Here is a 19,245-nt window from a genome sequence, read left to right as displayed (position 1 = left end):
AGCCTTTTCAATGTAATGTTTAACTTCGTATCTGGACCTTAAGATTAGTTGATTTAGTCACAGATTTTGAGATTGAATAAACTTGAAATCACCATACAAAATGTTCTAAATAACTTATAATGACTTCGTGGTTTAACCCCTTCGAGCCGGGTGGCGAAAACGCGCATTTATCGCGGAGGCCGGCAGTGTCTTCCACGAGCGTCTCTCCAGGGCCGGGGGCTTTTTTGCTACTAAGCCTAAATCCATAAAATTTCCGAAGTATCAACGCATTGTTTAATAATGCTCTATAGAGTATTTAAACTGCTTATGCTTTATAAATATTTTTATATATATACTTTAATTACCTTATTTCTTGTTTAAATGCATATTTTACACATTTTATTTTAATTACTCACCATTTTATGACTTTTAACATTATACATCTGAAAACTAAATATATTACTTAAAATTCTCTTTTTGTATGAAAAATTTTAAAACAGGGATCTACACACAGTCCTACGTTACATTCCTTGAAGTCGTAATAACTCATTTGCCGTTTTGGAGGATTTTTCCAGGAATGTAAACAAACGAAGCATCGTCGTCTCATTTTCTTATCAGTCTCTTCTGAACAAAGTTTTGGAAAATGTCTTTCAGTTAATCTTTCAGAATCAATATCAGAATTTCAGAATCAATATCTGAAATATTTTGCATCATTTTTGCTATTTCATGCTCTGTTAAACATTTTCGACGCTTCGACATTGAAACGGTAAAAACATAAAGAATTCATGTCTAACAAGATCTAATTATTTTCTATAAACTGAACTGTAAACTGAAATACTCAACGCTTTAGCGCATATAAAACTTCTACTTACAATAAACAACTACCACGTGCGATTAAAGTGCGATTTAAAGAGATGTCATAAATCACGCCATTCGGAAACGTTTAGTTCCCCGTTTGTTTATATAATCAAAAACGCGTGTATGTGAGTCATGCTTCTCTCATTTCGAGTAGAAGGTCTAATGTACATGTATCTGAAACCATATGGGCATACAGTGCCATCTTGTGGCAGAAATTATAGTTTGAAAAGCGTTCCAAGGTACTGGCACAAATACGTGACAGTCGGTAGAAAATGCAACAATGCTCTGGCATGCCTGCATGTCGGCCGGTAGATAAGTGTATTCGTTGCTGGCACGTATACGTGACAGTCGGCACAAAGGGGTTAATAAGGCACCATTTAGCAAGATGAAACAAACATTTATTAAAAATATGGTTCAAAGCATAATAAATAAACTCAAAGCAGTATGTTGCTCTTACAGCATAGAGAAATCTACAACCTTCTTCTTCTGAGGCTAACACGCAACTCTCAATACATTAACCCTTCTTGGAGAAGAGCTGCATGCGGCAAGCACGCTCTGTCGATCGCCAAACAGTTGCCAGATATCACACCCCCATCGTAAGATTGTTGTTGATATTTACAAATCAATCAGCAATCTGGAAACTAAAATCTAGCAACTGTTTGCGATCAATGAGAAAAAAAAAAAAAAAAAAAACTACATATGCATTTATACATTCTACCCTAAATTTCAAATCTCAACTACTATAGACATTTGCATTATAATACCTACAATTGCACATCAATTTACTACATAAACATATATAAACATAGATAACACATTTTTAACTTCACTTCTTCCGACTATTATTATTATTGTAACAATTTATCAATTCTTAACCCAAAGAAACCAAGTGGATATTTTTCTTTTATAAACATGTTACAATATACCCTAGTATTATTCCAATGATGACGGTAAAATTATTAAGCTTCTTATATATATATATGTATAAAATTCTATTCGTAACGTTCTCTTTAATTAATGATGCTGCAGTATGATATATATCCTTGGGAAACAAATATCTAAATTTACCACTTACTTCGAATATTTGTTATCCAATAATTTTTCTATCTATTTCAACTTACATAAACATCTTATTTGCACAAAATTGTAAAATTATTAAGAAAAGCAAAGAAAAACTATCTAATTGTTAACTATACAAAATGTTCGTGAAGATGAACAGTAAATTAATGTTCAAAGTTCACAGGTGGGGAGTCTGGATAATGCATCTGCATTCGACAGTTTTTTTCCAGGGCAATGTTCTATTTCAAGATTATACTTCTGCAACGTTATGGCCCATCATTGTAATTTGGACGATTGCGGAGCATTTCTCACTATAAAGGCTAGAGGATTATGATCAGTCACAATTTTCACCAATGAACCGAATATCCAAGGTTCAAACTTCTTCAATGCCCATATAGGTGGTATAGGTATTTCTCCTGACCATGAAGACTTCAGTACTGGTAAAGGACCTTTTGGTTGTCTTCCGTACATCAGCTGAAATGGTGAGACACCCGTGGTGCAGTTTGGTACTTCTCTGTATGCAAAGAGCAGATATGGGATGTGCTTATCCCAATTCGAAGGATCAGTCCTGATGACATGATGTAACGTTTGCTTCAAGGACTTGTTCCATCTTTCTACTAATCCATTTGAAGCACTGTAAGCAGGTGTAGAGAACCTAGTCTTTTCTGGAATTCTTTAGTTAATTTTGAAACAAAGTTACTTCCGTTGTCACTAGCTGTTGTATTAGGGATTCCTGTTCTCATGAAAATCTCCAAAAGTGCGTCGCAAGAGTCTTTTGCTGTCAAGCTACTCATTGGAATGGCTTCTAGCCATCGGGAATGTTGATCTACCAGGCATAACACATATTTATGTTTCCTAGCAGAGGGAGGTTCAATAGGTACAATAATGTCGATGTTAACTGCTTCAAAAGGTAATCCTGGCCTTCTGACCGGTGTGACGGGAATCTTATCAGATTGCTTTTCTGGACTCTTCAACTGACAATCTTTGCATGTTTTACAAAAGGTTTCGACATCTTGTGCTAATCCAGGCCAATAAAATGAATATCGTGTTCACTCCTTTGTTTTCCTTATTCCAAGATGTGCACCGAAAATGGAACTATGTGCTAATTCCAACACTTGTGCTCTTCAATTAAGTGGAAGCACTAACTGAAAAACAGTCTATCCTAATATTTTTTCTTGTTGATGTAACAGATGATCTATAAATAAATAATTTCCTTCTTTTTTTATAGCTAGCTTCCATGCTTCTCTCAGCGAGGGACAGTTAGCTTGTTCTTCACTTAGGCGTTCAGCAGATGACAAGTTGGTGTTTATGTAAGCACTCGCCTTCTCCCCTTCCTCCTCTTCATTTTTCTCCTCCATAAGCATTAGCGGGGGGCTCGACGATGTCGTTTGACTGTGCATTGGCGAATAAACTTTGCACGTTTTCGCTTCCGTAATTATTTCTTTCTGCATTTGATTCTTCTGCCGCAGGATTAATCAACAGTTCGTGTATTTCTGGTGTTATTAGGCAAGGCACATTTAACTTATCAGTCACTGCAATTAATGTATCCACAAAATTAAATATATTGCTTCCATGATCTTTATGGTAAATAGGTACACGGCAAACTTTTGCTTCAATTGGTTGTCCGAAAGCAGATGTTAGCAATATTTTACCTCCTTCCTTCTCCTCTAAATTTGGAATGAGCGATGAATGTATGATCCTTATCTGCGTTCCAGAGTCTACGATAGCTTTAATTTTCTCAGAGTTAATAAAAACCTTTACTTTTTGCAGTAGTTGAATGATGCGTTCTGCGAATTCGGATCATAGATGGGATGAGTCTACTTTAGCTACGACGGCTTCTTCTTTTGATGTCCTGATTGAATTTTTTTGAGTTTTGGAATCATCCTTTTCCTTCTTATTTACTGCAGTTTCGTTCTTTCTTCTTTTGTCTGGGCAATCTCTTGCGATGTGTTGATAGTTTCCACAAATATAACATTCTTTTCTTCTCGTGTAAGATCCTTCTTGTTTCGAATATTCTCTTCTCGTGTGCGGCGGAATATATTTATCTTGTGTGCATGTTATATCCAGGAATCTCGGTGATCATTTAATTCCATTTCGGACTTCGTCAAAAGATTTTCTTTTGGCCGTGAAATAAATATCTCATTCTGTAGCTAATTCTTGCGGCTTCAACCATTTATTTCCTTGGCGTAAATCGACGTGTGCAGCTGTTTCGTCATCTAAAACTTGGAATAATTTATCCGAAATAGTTAACTCCTTGAGTGTTTCGAAATCCTTTACTTCTCTTGACTTGCAGTAATAGTTCCATGTAGCTGTTAGTCTTGAAGCGAACTCGATATGCGTTTTGCCGGAATTACGTTTAGTTCTTTTGAAGTTTTCTAAACAGGTTTGAGGAGTGGTTGGTATTCCTTCAGAACAAGAGTTTTCACTTTTTCATAATTTTGCAGATTTTCCTCCTTTATATAAACAAGAACATTTGAAGCTTTTTCTGCAATTAATTTCAATAATATTTCCAATTTGTATTCTTTGGGAACCTTCTTGTGCTTAAATGCTCTTTCGATAGAATCAAAAAATATATTCCATGCTTCTGCTCTCTTCGTCACTGGTATAGTCAGTGTTTCTATTCCTTTGATCAGCTTGTCGAGGGAAATTTCGGTTTCTCCTCCTTTGTTTTCGATTGAAGGTGTCAGACTTCTACTTCCTTCATTTTGTGTTGCTCGAATCTTCACTAATTCTGTTTCGTGTTCTCTTTTTGTTTTTAATCTTTCTTTTTCCATTTGTATTCTTTCGGTTTCTTCTTTTCTTTTTCTATTCTCCACTGTAGTAATCAGAATTTCTTTCACAAACTCAGCATCTTTGGTGTACTCCTTGCTATTCTGGAGTTTGTGCTTCTGTTCTACCAGCTTCAAATCTGGGGATGCTTCTTCACCAATTTCCAATAGAACTGTTATTAAATCCTCTTTCTTTGCGTTTTTGAACATTTTCTTTTATCTTCCTTTGGAATCAAGCTTTTTGAACTCACAATTAAATAATTCTCATGTTTTTACTCCCTTTTGCAAATGTGCACTTCTTTCGTGAGTTAGGCTTAACTCCACTTTCATTTTCAACGCTCTAAGCTTCTAACCTCTCTGGTGATCTTGTAAGAGAGCGTGTTGTAATGACTTCGTGGTTTAATAAGGCACCATGTAGCAAGACGAAACAAACATTTATTAAAAATATAGTTCAAAGCATAATAAATAAACTCAGAGCAGTACGTCGCTCTTACAGCATAGAGAAATCTACAATCTTCCTCTTCCAAGGCTAACACGCAACTCTCAATAAATACCTTAACCCTTCTTGGAGAAGAGCTACATGCGCCAAGCACGCTCTGTTGATTGCCAAACAGTCGCCAGATATCACATAACTACATAAATAACTAAAAGCATAAAAAATGCACAACAAATAAAAAAGTGCATAAATTCCCATTTACACATTAAATAAAACACAAATGTTTGCATAAATTGTAAAAATACATTAATGCACATGAAATAATTGGTAAATAATTGATTGCATGTAAATTTAGCTTTAAACAAAAAATATAAAAAATTACCAAAATGTATTAGATTTGTGCAAAAATAATGGTTTAGATTTTTACTGAGACTAATATGAACACGAGTTTTTAATTGTGAAAGCTCTCAGTGGATATTAAATATGAATTATGCTATTTTTTAAAAATGGATTGAGGTGCTATACTGTTATTTTATATTTTTATGGTATTTAATTTCATTTTTCCTAATTGTTTGTTGTATTAATTTCAGTGCTCTGTTGTAGGAAATAGATTACATTTGTTGTTGAATTAATGTGTATGTAAGAGAACTCTTTAATCATTATTATCAGAACCTTATCTGAATCAGAACTGCATATATTTTTAAGGGGGGGCACATCTAAAGAATATTTTTATATAATATGAGGGCTATCCAGAAAGTAGATTACGTTTTGGAATAAAAAAATAAACAAAGTATAGGAAACAAATTTTATTATATACAGATGAAAGCCACACTCAAATACTACTTTTCTACATAGTCACCATACAAATTAAGGCATTTATCGTAGCGATGTACGAGCTTGGAAATTCCTTCGTCGAAAAATTCGGCCGCCTGCACCTTCAACCACTTCGTTACCTCTTCTTGCCTTCCATCTTGCACAAAACTTGTGGTAACCAAGCTTTTCGCTGATGATTTCATGCAACAAACTTCGCGAAATTTGTGGAAAACTCAAAGAAAGTTCCGTTATTGTGAAATTTCGATTTTCACGGACTTTAGCATCGACTTTTTCGAGAAGTTCGGCGGTCACTATGCTGGGTCTCCCACTTCGATCTTCGTCGTGAACATTGGTTCGGCCATTTTGAAATCTTATGACCCACTGACGCACTCCATCTTCAGTGATAATGTTGTCCCCATACACTTCACGAAGCTGCCGATAGATTTCTATCGGTTTACAGTTTTTTGCAGTCAGAAACCTTATTACTGAGCGCACCTCGCAGCTCGCGGGATTTTCAATTAACGCAGACATTTCAAACCGTCACAGTATCTGAACGGAGCACAGCACGAACCTCTCACTAGCACGGCTAGATGCAGACTGAGCTGCGCAACGCTCTGACCCCAAGATGGCCGCGCTAGCCCCGCCCCTAGCGGACACAGACGGAAACATAATCTACTTCCTGGATGGCCCTCGTATATTTTTTGTAATTTAGAGGTTATGGCAAATTTTTATTAAAAATATTATTTGGCCTTTATTTTCATTTTTCAAAAATATTTGAGTGTGTATTGATTGAGAAATAATTGCATGCAAGTTCTGAAGATGATCTTATCTGCATAAATAACATAAAAAAAATAATTTTGTTGCAAATTTTGCAGAAAGTATTGATTATAATTGATAAATTTCAAAGAGTTTCATTTTTTTATATTAATTGCAGTTAACATATAATATTTTTAGATATCATTCAGTGAAAGTAGCAGTAGTAGTAGCAGTAGTGATAGTGGAAGCATATCTAGCAGTTCAGAATCCAGTAGTAGTAGCAGTGATGATGATAGTGATGAAAGCAGTTCATCTTCTTCTTCTTCCTCATCAAGTGGATCTCGTGCACCAACAAAGAGAAAGAGCAAAAAGTCATCATCTATGAAAGATTCAATTTCAGACAAAAATCTGGATGTAAAACCAAGGGATGATTATGATAAAATAAAAAGCAGTCGAGCTTCAAAAGCTCAAAAACATAGAAGTCCATCTCCACCTTTCGAGGGAAGAAGTAGCAAAAAAGGAAGAGATAAACGTAAAGTTTCTCCACTTTCACCTAAAAGGAGGTTTCCTGAATCTAGGAGTGCAAGTGGTGGCAGATCTAGTTTAAATATTAGAATAAGAGGTCCAAGAACTCCAAGTCCTGTTGTTTCATCTCGAAAGCAGAGACAATGGTGAGAAGTGGAAATTTTTGCTTTTTTATTTTTGCTATTTATCAAAAATGTGATTTTTTTTTTTTTTTTTTATTTGACTGGTAGTGTCAGTAGGTTGCACTATTAGTTGATCAGTAGGTAATATTTTTATCCTCAGTTGATTTTTTAACATTCTATATACCATGTTTAATAACTGGCAAGGAATTTCCATTATGCTTTATTTAGATTTTGTTGGTGTCAAAAGGCTGTTGCTGTAGCATAAAGATAAGGCAGATAGTCTTTTCAAATATAATGACAAAGACTTATGATAAACATTATAATGCTCCAAAAATATTAGATCATTTCAGCTATGTTTCTTGTAGAATATGTTAATAATATTTAAGCATTAAAGGAGTATATCTTATATACTCTGAAATTTCTTATACGTGTAATCTAATAAATACATTATTGAGAAATGAGAAACTGAATTTTAATACTTTATTGAAAAACATTTAAATATTTTGAAATACTAGCTTTTATAAATACTTTATATGTGTGTATAAATATGTCAGATATAACAAAATATGGTAGCTGTTTAAAAAAATAATTGGTGACCTCAAAATTAACATTCTAAATTTGGTGATCTTCCCCTAAATTCATCTTACTCTCACACATTCCAGATTTTTCTGTCTTATGTAACGTTTTAATGCAGATGCATCTTATCCACTCAAATTAATTGTAAACCAAAACTCTGAACTGAAACTTTTCCGACTCCCACCCTTCTTCCTCTGAAGTTCTATGATACTCTGCCCTCTTTCTGCATAAGCTCTCCTGCCGGCAAGATGCTTTTTATGTATGGTGCTGCCACTTACTTGCTTAAAATGACGTCATACTTCAAAATGCAATGTACTGTATTCAGATATAATTAGGTCTTGTCTGAAATCTTGTCTGAAATATCTTTATCTGAATAATCTTGTCTGAAAAAGTATGATTGATATATGTCATTTTTCAAGATACGTTGTGCTAAATTGCAACATTTCCACTCTGCCATCTTCAACCCACTACGATATTCTCTGTCATCTATGCAGTATCGTAAACTGTTAAAAGTTCCTCTGTTTTCATCTATGCATTTTCAAATCATTACATGTACATATATGCGGGTGCACTATATGGCAGTATACAGCCAACTCGTGGTAGTGCATTTCTTGATATAACAATCAGCCTTGATATAAGGACTTAAATAAAAATTAGCTGACCTCCCATCAGCCTAATGTAACTTAGTTACATTAATGATGTTATGAACCATTGTTTGTTAAATTGCTTTACATTGGCATTCTTTAATTTTTAAATAAGGTAAAGCATGAGTGATTTTTTGAAGGAGAGATAATATTTTTCCCCCTAAAGTTTGTTAATGAGCAAATTTAAATGCGGTTATGTAAGCTTGTTTCCTAGCAAGTTTACGCCAAGTTATAATATTACAATTTACTAAAAATGAATATTTTGGGGGATTAATAATAAGCATAAGTCAGATAACTTATCGTTTTTCCTCCTCTTGAGTTGAATAATGTACCTTTTTCTAACTTCTCTCTCTGCATAACATACCAATGCAGCAGATTTCTATTGATTCGACAGTGTGAGCATTGTGGTTTGTTACTCCTCCTCATTCTTATTTTCTGCTACCATTGTTTAAAATTTCATGAAAATTAATCATTTAAAGTTCAAAAAGTGTGAACATGAATAATTCCGCATATCATAAAAGGAGTTAAATTAGTGTCAGATTTCTGTATTATTAATTTTTGTTTAATATTGATATTGGATTGCATAAAATAGTTTTTCTAAGAATATTACTAGGCATATTTTTACTTAACCCTTTGACGGTTATGGAAATGAGCAGTTTCCGTTTACTTAATTCGCGCAGCATTAGGAGTAAACAGTAGTCGAAAGTGGCAGCTGTTTTCCCCCACCGTTCTTCCAAAAATGTCACCTTTCTCTGGCGATGTCGTAGATAGCTCGCCTCGCGCATTTTAAAAATTTCTTAAAGTATTTGTAGTACATAAATAACAGTTTTTACGTACTTTAAAATAATTATTAAACAGTAAATTATAAGTGATTATAACCAATTATATAAATAATAATAGTTAATTATAAATATAAGACAAATATTAAATTGAAAGGACTAAATAAATACAACTAATGTAAAACTTTATGAAGCACAGTATAAATACAGTAATTACCTAAAAATCTTTTTGTGTGTGATATACTTTAAAACATGGAATTGCACATAATGGGCCATTACAGTCTTTGCAAATTGTATGTATTTCACGGCGAATTCTTTTTCCATTAGCATCATTTTTGCTGCAACATACCACACATCGTCTAGTAGGTTCTTTCTAATAGAGAATTTCAGAAATATTTGTCACGCAAGCTTTCATGCCTACATCACCAGTAAAACTAAATCGGCTAGGAGCGTGAGAACTTGAATCAATTATACACCACTGTCGAACACTCGAAAAATCTTCCTCATTGCTTGAATAGTCTTCTGAGCTTGAAATACTGTGAACAAAGTTTTCATCAGATTCAAAACTTGATAAGCTTTCTGTATCACAATCATAATCATCATCATACCTATCTAACTTTCGCTTTTGAGCCATTTTACTGTACAAACACCCTAAAAACCGTGCCAAAATACGTATAAAATGAACAAGGTAAAAAAAAAAAAAAAAAAAAAAAAAAAAAAAAAAAAAAAATCCACCTTCATTATGCAAAGAAATCCATGGAACTCGTACTGCCATCTGTAGACAGTAAAACTAACTAAATTTCGCGAGTAACATTCCTTTGAAACACAATCAGTGCAGAATAATAATGGCGAACGAAGTCAGCTCGTCAGCGTGCATTGGGGAAAAATTTCACTGCGCGAGTAGTGTTCGTTACTAATCATTTCGGTCAAAATCTTGCTCCCGAGCGGAACTCGTTTGCGTGCATTATGAAGCACGATTCGATTGCGAGCTGAACTCGTTCATAACCATCAAAGGGTTAATAGTTGAATTGGAAGAGAAACATGTTAATGTAAAATTTAAAATTAAGCAAAAAAAGAAGCAACTTTAGTTTGATGTAGATTTTTAAATGAAACTGTATTGATTTTGAAGGTGATCATACACAAGTTTCGTTTCTTCAAGAACAAACATAAAAGAAGGGTAATGGAACCTAAATTTTAGATATGGTATGTGATATAAGACTGCTGAGGTTTTAGGTGTGTCCTGTAGTTCTGTAAAAGCTGTTAAGAAAAATAAAGGATGGGATGGATTTGAGTTTAAAATGAGATTGGGATTATTTACATTATGGTATAACATACAAGAGATATCTGCCTGAGGACAAAGATGCCTTTGTGGAGAACGTTTTAAGGGAAATTGTATTCATACGATACATGGGGAAAGCTATGAAAACTCCCTTGCAGCAGGTCTGCTTTGACATTTGAATTTGAATCAAACTACCAGTGTGACGGTGGTTTCACCGCTCAGTCACCAATGGCTCGAGTCTAAAATGGAAGAATACATAAGGTCATCATTGAAATTCTGTGCTCGGAACATCAAAAGAAATTTTCTTTTAGAATCTGAAAAATGCTGGTATAACTCTTAATTTAATTACGTTATGACAGAGAACTAGTCGGCAGTGATTAAGAGAAAACAGCCTGCTAGCCAATATATATCTTATGTGTATATAAAATAGCATTTTATGTTTTCTCTGTTATTGTTATGTTGTAACAAGGAATATATGCTAAAATAATTGTGACTGGCTGATTTTTCCAATCTAGTCTGTGTATCTAAAACAAACAAAAAATAGTAATAATAATAATAATAATAATAATAATAATAAATGATATTAATGCATTTAATTAAACCAAACAATTCTGTATCAAGGATATAATAGCTTAAAAATCTGATAAACTGTACTGTGCAGGACCTTGGGTTGTGAAGATTACTAAATTTTGAAGATTATGTGTCATATCTTTCTATATTTTGTTAACATTTTTTTCTCTTTTAATTTTTACACTAAGAGTGATGATACATTTTGAAGGGCTTGAAAAAGCCACTTTTTATTCACACTCTAAATAAAGACAAACTAATCTTCATAATTTAATTCACAAGCTATAATTGGCAGTTTGTATTAAAGTATATATATATTTGTAATTAGTGTAAGTAGGATATGTAAAATTTTCTTATTTAAAGATGATAAATTAATTAGGTTAATGGAATTTATGACTAATCTTTGATTCAATGCAATTCTCATTATGCATGTGCACTTAATAATTTCAAAATTCTGAGGACGTGTCCCTTATATGTCTTTCTCACTTTTATATACTTTTTCCCCTCGGTCTCTACAGAGTTATATAAATGAGAGATGGCTGTATTTGGAAAAGTAGTGTATGAAAATAACATTTGCTTAGACAACTTTTTTTTCTTTTTCATCAGCTCCAATAAATAATAAGTATAGGAATCTGATATGTATTAGAAATCATAATACCTAAGAACAAATATGAATGTCTTTCTAATAAAATTCTGTCTTTTAAAATATCTATTTTAAAATTTTATGGGAGGTCAATTGGTCTTTGATTCCAATGTATATCTTATCCAAGTTTAATGGTTACACATGCAAAAAATATTATTTTCAAGTAGTGTAAAGTAATTGTTAATTTTTTTTTCCGGCATAACTCTTTCACATCGAAGTTGCCCAAAATGCTGACCATTTAGACATCAGCAGGTCACCCGAACGCCTGAATTATTTTCTACCTGGTGCTTTCCTTATCATATTAGTGCATGGACCATTGCTTATGAATGTGTTAAATGACATGCCAGGCATTCTTTTGAAGCGACTAAAAGTAGCTCTGTTATTTGATGCAGCTTTATTCTCCTTTGTTTATTGTCAATGTTTAGCTATTGATGCCTGAAGTTGCAATCCTGTCCTAAGGAAAAACGCCACACAGTGGTGAAAGAGTATGACAATCCCAATAGAGAAATTTTCTTTTTACTGTGTAGAGACATTAGGTTATTTCGAAGCAGAAGACGTGAAAAAATGAGAAACGCCTTTGCCGAGACTCGAACCACGGACTTCTTGAATACGCGCCGAGCGTGCTGACCACTACACTAAGAAAGTGGGAGAAATACCTTATAAACTCCCCCTCTGAAGGGAAACTGGGGTTTTAGGAAATCCAATCGCCAAATCCTAGTGGTGAAGAATCATCATTCACCACCTTTTAATTTAGGTGGCACTTAGAGACATTATGTTATTTCAAAGCAGGAGACATGAAGAATGAGCAACGCCTTTGCCAGGACTCGAACCACGGACCTCTCGAATATATGCTGAGCGTGCTGACCATTACACTACGAAGGCATGCTAAAAAGGCGGGAGAAGTACCTTATAACTGTAGTAGGTTATTGTTAGCATTCTATTTGGCATGGGGGGAAGGAAATCCATTCCAACAAAAATGCTATGTACGAGTGTTTCATATGTTTGAGTGAAACAGATTTTGGCCTCTACCAATGTGAAAGAGTTAACCCATTAGCCACTGGTGTTGCGTTGACGCAACAGTCAAAATAAATGCGTATATAAATATAACTACCTAAGATATTTTATACCAGCAGACGATTTTGTGTAGGGAATATTATGAGGATTATTTTTGTAAACAAATATTTGCCTTCAACAATCATTTTGTTTATAATAATTAATATCATACTTTAAGCAAAACTTTCGACCAGGTATTTTTGCTGAAAATATTTAACGAAAGAATCGTCGTCTTTATGAGTGATCTATTTGTAGTCAAGGTCAACGTTTATCAGAACATTACATCAGTCAGATGTTTATATTTGCGTTGGGAAGGAAGGGAAAACAGGTGTTGCGTTGGCACAACGTCAGCAGGAAACGGGTAGTCAATCTCCTTTTTCACTCATTCCTTTCGATGTTCTGGTTGTTTAAAAATGCCTAGAACAAAGTATCTTACATTAGAAGAAGCCCTTCAAAGATTTTTTGATGAAGAAACAGATGATGATAATGTTAATAATGACCAGAATGAAACTGATATTGTTGTTGTTCTCCCAGAAATTGCAGAGGCTAGTGACGAAGAACAAAGGAATGGCATTGTTTTAAATAATGATAATGATATTTTACCAAATGATACTGCTGAGGAAGTTGAAATCTACGTAAGAAGTAAGTTTCAGCCTTCTAAAAGCAGTTATAGTCATACTAAAAAGTTTAAAAAGCAGAAGACAGAAATCTTGAAGTGGATAAAAAAGGAACTGTTAGTTATGTCTCGGGAAGAACATGAAGAAAGAGATAGAAGAGAAATTATATAAAAGACAAAACACAAGGTAAAACTAGTGCACAGATTTTCGATTTTCTTTTTGGTTTAGACATTTACTCTCTTCTCGTTGAACAGACAAATATGCATGCTCTCAGGGGGGGAAACAGAATTTTTTGCATCTGAAGCCTATATGAGAAGATTTATTGGAATATTATTGCTTACAGGATATCATTCTTTACCTCAAGAAAAATGTATTGGTCTTTTGATAAGGACATTTCTGTTCCTGTTGTATGAGAATTGATATCATGTTTGCAGTACAGGAATATGAAGCAGAATTTGCATTTGACAATACTGATAAATTATATGAGGTGAGACTGTATCTAAACTTACTAAATATCACCACTTTTTACTGCTGGAAATATAAAGTCTCTTTTAGATTTCAGACGCGAGAATGCATTATTCCTTTTGCAAACTCCTATTGAGAGTCTAGAAGTAGCCAGAAATAGATCAGCAACAGGAAGACCTAGTAAATTTAGCATTCAAAAACCATTGCATGGAGATGGTAGACATTTTATCGTAAAGTCCGTTGATAACAAAAGTGTTGTAAAGAGTACCCTAGCCAGACTGTTTATAGACGCAAAATATGTAATGTAGCTTTACATCATGATTGTAATCAAGCTTTTCATGTTTGAATCTTTCAAATGAAATAATCTGTATTTGTAAAAGAAATACAATGTGTATTTTAATATTAAATTAATTACAAGTAAAGTGATTTGTAGCTATATAAAACGTTATACAGCTAAAAAGCAATCCTGCGCTCCACTCCAAAGAAACATCACACAAGTACAATCCTACTCACTCAACATCCGTAGTCTTATTCCGCTGACGTTGCGCGAACACTTTTTCCACAGATAAGATAATTTTTTTTTATTTTCAATGTAAATTTATATTATAAATGCTTAATTTAATATTTGTTATTATTTTCATGAGAAAAGAAACATTCCTTGTAGTTTTTGGCAGTTAATGGGTTAAAGGACAGACGTGCAACTTCCATAGTGGGAAAAGCTTACAATTATTGAGAGAAGTGAATGATTAGGATATTCTATCATACTTGTCAAGATAAGTTTGCAGTCTTTTTGTTGAAGTGAATTACATTTAAGATGCTTTCTGAATTATCCGTAATCTGGGTTTCAGTATCCAATATAATTATTGTGTTTTTGGTGTATTTTTGAGTATATGTGCAAAAGTAGTAAATCTACGCATATGTATGCCACATTACAAAAGTAGTAAACCTATACATATGTATGCCACACTTTTATGTTTGAGCACATGTAGATATATGTGTTTTATTGTGTTTTACTCAATAATTGAGAATGCAAAAGTTAATGAAGTTGATGACTTTTGTGCAGGTGCAGGTAATCAAATATTAATTCAGCTGAGATTCAGATTAGGCTCTCTTTTAGTTATTTATTTTTTTCATGTGTAATTTACATAAATGCAACTATGAAGTAAACTTTAATTATAACCTTATTTTCTGTCTTTCTTCTTTATTAATAATTTTTCTGAATCTTTCTGTAGCTAATTAAGAGGTAGTTTATACATCTACATTCATGAGGCAATAAAATTTACTAAAAACTGTAAAAAGAAAAAAGTGAAAGACAATTGATATTCAGTTAAAGTTAAAATTTAAAAAAAAAAAAAAAAAAAAAAAAAAAAAATGTCCTTTAAATAGTTATTAATTCTGATGAAAAATAAAGTTGGGTTTCATTATTTTAATTCTAAGATTCCTTTAAAATAATTATAAACTTTGATAAAGAAATAAAGTTGGGTTTAATTCTTTCACTTGGTTTTCTTATTTTTTTAAAGGGCCCAAAGTTCCTCGGCGGATAGCAGATCGGCTGATGTACAGCGTAGTCGAGGTAAAAGACACAAGAAGAAAAAAGATGTTCCTAAAAGTGAAGTAAGTACTTTTTTATGACTTTTTGCAATCGTTTTCTTTTATATGGGCATCAGAATTTCTTAAATACATTTTTCCTTCTCCATTTAGAAGTATAAGCATGATCGAGGACCACCTACACCACCACCTTTAAGCAGTCCAAATCGTACAGCTTTAATGCCAATTATGCAGTCATCTAAAAAATCAAAGCAACGAGATGATTCTGTTGGGAAAGGTAAGCATAGGAACAGAGATGCTTCTCCACTATTACTTTCCCGTAATTCAGGATCAAGCGTACAATCTGTGAAACTTCTTGGTTCACATCGTTATTTGGCTGAAGAAAAAGCAGCTGACAAACATCGATCCGATGATAGATCAAAACTTTATTCACGGAAAGATGCAGATGAATTACTTCCATTGCATAAAAGAACTGATAGTCGTGAAAGAGGTGGTAAACGGTCACGGTTATCACCTCGAAAGGACAATCGGAAAGGTTCTATATCTCCTCATAAGGACAGATATGAATCTGATTTATTATCTAATGTCTCACGTAAAATGTACATATCATCGGTGCCTGACAAAGAAGAAAAAAGTGATCGACATAGAACTTCCATTTCTCCAACAAGGAGTGAAAGGAGAAAAGGAGTTAGTGAAATGGAAAAGAAACGAGAAATTAGGGAAGTTTCACCAAGACTTCATGATTCTCGTCGGGACAATCAGTATCGCAGCAATGATTATGAGAAACGAGGTAACGAATTGAAAGTTAAACGACTTCTCTCTCCAGATACAAAGAAAGGTAGAGAAGACCGAAATCGTGATCACAGTCAAAAAGATAGAAACATTGATTATGAATCTAATTTGTGGTCAGCTGATCATGTAAGTATTTTATTGTTTTATTTTTTCCTGCAGTTTCTACATTTTAAGCTTTAAAATTGTTTTTAGAATTAGTCTTTCTAAGATTTTTTTATTTAACTGTAAAATGTTATTTATTCACTTAATTATAAAATTATTACTTTTTTGGTTTTTTTCTCTAATGGCGGGCACTTGCCTATGTCAGCATCGACTACTTCTAAGGCCAGATGTGGTGGTCTCTATATTATGGAGGCACCTAATACATGGGCCACCATTGCCTCCTATGAAGGGACAGACAATTTTTACAGCTATGCCTTCTACGGGACGGCATAATATTATTACTAGGAATAAAAATATTGCAAATAAATAGTATTAGAATTTTGCTTGAAAGTGCTGCCTTCTTTTAGACTTTTTTTATGACGAATTTTAGTTACAGTTCATTTAAATTGCATCGTTCCCAGATGTAACACTTTCTAGAATCGATATCCGTGGCGAATCGATATACTAGAATCGATATACCTTAGGCCTACTCGATGTCTTACAGGGTAACAGTGTTTAAAAGTAGTGTAAGAGGAGAGGAGGAGGGGCTAGATAATTAAGAATGTAATAAGATATTTAAACAAGTGAACAATATCCATGCAATGAAATTATTTTAAAAACTTTCAAATATTAATGTCTTAGTTTATTCTCAGGTACCACTAGTATCCATGGTACTGTTAAAACATTGCCATACAAAAAAGCTTATTTCAAAGTTCAGTAAAACAGAGCATTTGTATTATGAAAGATTACAGGTGAAAGCAAAGTAAAAAAGGTCCATACAATAAACACAGTTCTATTTAACTGTTATAAGAAATTCAGTAAAATATGTACTTCTTCATTGTTTATTATTCATAACATATATTCATAACATTCATATCATATCTTCAAACTAATGTGTGAGAGGTCAGAGATTTTATAGTGTTTATTATTTTCATAGTATCATTTAACACTGTCATAAACGAAGGCATTTTTCTCAACATTTGTGTTTGTCTATTAAGAATGCAATGACTGCTGCTATATTTTTTGGCATATCTTTAATTTTAGCAATGGCTTCTGTATTCTAACCTGTCATTGCACTACACACTTTCCCATGATATTTCATTTGATGAGAAGAATTCTTTCAAGAGATTAAATATATCATGTCCCAATATCTGGTTAATAGTGGTCTGCAAAGAAGAAGCTTCTTTTGATAGCTTTGTAAGTAAGCATAACAAGCATACACATATATTTCTTCACGCATACACTTGATAATTTCAATTGTACAAAGTTTAATGTGGTATGAGTTTTACCTCCTTTCCTGTGGAGTGTCTGAATCTGCGCAGTGGTATGAGTTTCACCTGTCGGAGTCTGTGCGGTAGTATGAGTTTCACCTGCTTGAGCTACGTGGTAGATTATTGGTTAGGAAGGTTCCAGTACTTTTTCACTTTTTTTTTTTTTTTTTTAGTATATGGTGTTATAGTTTTCTGTAAAGTTGAAAATTTCTTTGGACGTCCTCTTGAAAACACCAGACAATTGTTTTTGTTTTTTCAATTCCGAATGGTTTTTCTCGAAATGGCATCAAAGTTTAACGAAGAACACAAAATTCTTGGCTAATATGTTTCTGAAAATCATTCTGAGAAGCCAACCAACATTTGTTTCTGTGAATCTACATTTAAGTGACTTCTTTATATTTTTGCTTTTTATTATGGGTGTCTTCCCCTTCTATCCCACTTCTGTTATATTCTGCAAACTTTTACTGCGGCAGTACAATAGATTCGGAAATGGCCTCTTTTTTGAAAAGCTGTTCTGAAAGATTAATTGTGAAGTGCATTGCTTTGTTATAATCTTTTTTTTTTTCTCGGCTCGTCTTCTTTTGTCCTTTTGGTAATATTTACAAGTAATGGAGTGAGCATCTATTTTCTTCAAAGTAGCTGTTTGAAGCCAGCGATCCATACCTAAAAGAAAATCATGCATAACAGAATTAAAATACTTGTAGAGACATTAATTTTTGAAGCAGGAGTGCATGAAAAATTAGCAATGCCCTTGCCGGGACTTGAACCTGGACTTCTCGAATATGTTCTGAGTTTGCTACTGTTACACTACAAAGGCATGCAGAAAGGAGGGAGAAAATACCATATATATACTTACGTACTTGGAAACTATTAAAAGCACCTAAGCCAATCAATAATATAACATTTTTTTATCAGAAATCTGTTGTAGAAGTTCAGGATTCAAACATATGAGAACAAAACAATAAAACTTTAATTAAAGATTAAGTATGCGATTTACTTTTTTTAAATCTACTTTTACTCAATCAGAATATGTAAATAGGAGAATTTTTAAATAACATAAAATTTTAATTTGAGGGCACGAGAGCCAGTGTGTATCCAGCATGAGTCTGTTTGTGTCTAACTGGTGATGAATCCTGCCTTTGCTTTCAATATTAAGTAATAATTCCTGAAATTAATTGAGCCATGTTCTAAGATATAATTTAGATGGGTAAACTATAAATAATTAAATTCCATGTTGGCTTTATTCCCATGAGATAGAGAAATTCATTTTTAGTTGTTAATTTTTTTCTGAACTTCAAACATAATATGTTTTTAGTTGATTTTTATTTCTGTTGTATTCATGTATAGTTCTGATATTGGTGAAAGCCTGGATGAAAATGTCTTTGGCAGACTAGAAGGGTAGAAATAAGCTAAGGTTAGCTTAACCTTATACACATGCTAAGTCCACAAGTAAACCATGGAAGTGCAAATAGATTTCACAACTAAACCTTACAAAGTGAGAAAATGCTCAGATAACTCATGGAGAAATCATTAAGAAGTCACAGTGTTATTATT

The 19,245-nt window shown here is 33.3% G+C and overlaps 1 protein-coding gene across 3 annotated transcripts in view; it reads left to right on the top strand.

Annotated features, from left to right (window-relative positions):
* The window catches only part of LOC118198106 (uncharacterized), a 207,124-nt gene that overhangs the window by 67,886 nt on the left and 119,993 nt on the right, over window positions 1-19,245 (top strand). For all 3 annotated transcript variants that reach the window (XM_085818997.1, XM_035369711.2, XM_085818998.1), the window contains 3 exons: window positions 6,868-7,340; window positions 15,460-15,553; window positions 15,641-16,405. In XM_085818997.1, the coding sequence (XP_085675123.1) occupies window positions 6,868-7,340; window positions 15,460-15,553; window positions 15,641-16,405 (1,332 nt within the window). The remainder of the gene's footprint in view (window positions 1-6,867; window positions 7,341-15,459; window positions 15,554-15,640; window positions 16,406-19,245) is intronic.

Source organism: Stegodyphus dumicola, chromosome 6, assembly GCF_044657685.1.
Source record: "Stegodyphus dumicola isolate Sdum_Otavi_A_Nest chromosome 6, ASM4465768v1".
NCBI lineage: Eukaryota > Metazoa > Arthropoda > Arachnida > Araneae > Eresidae > Stegodyphus > Stegodyphus dumicola.
The sequence above is the reverse complement of the archived record's forward strand: the minus strand, read 5'-3'. Positions and strand labels throughout refer to the sequence as shown.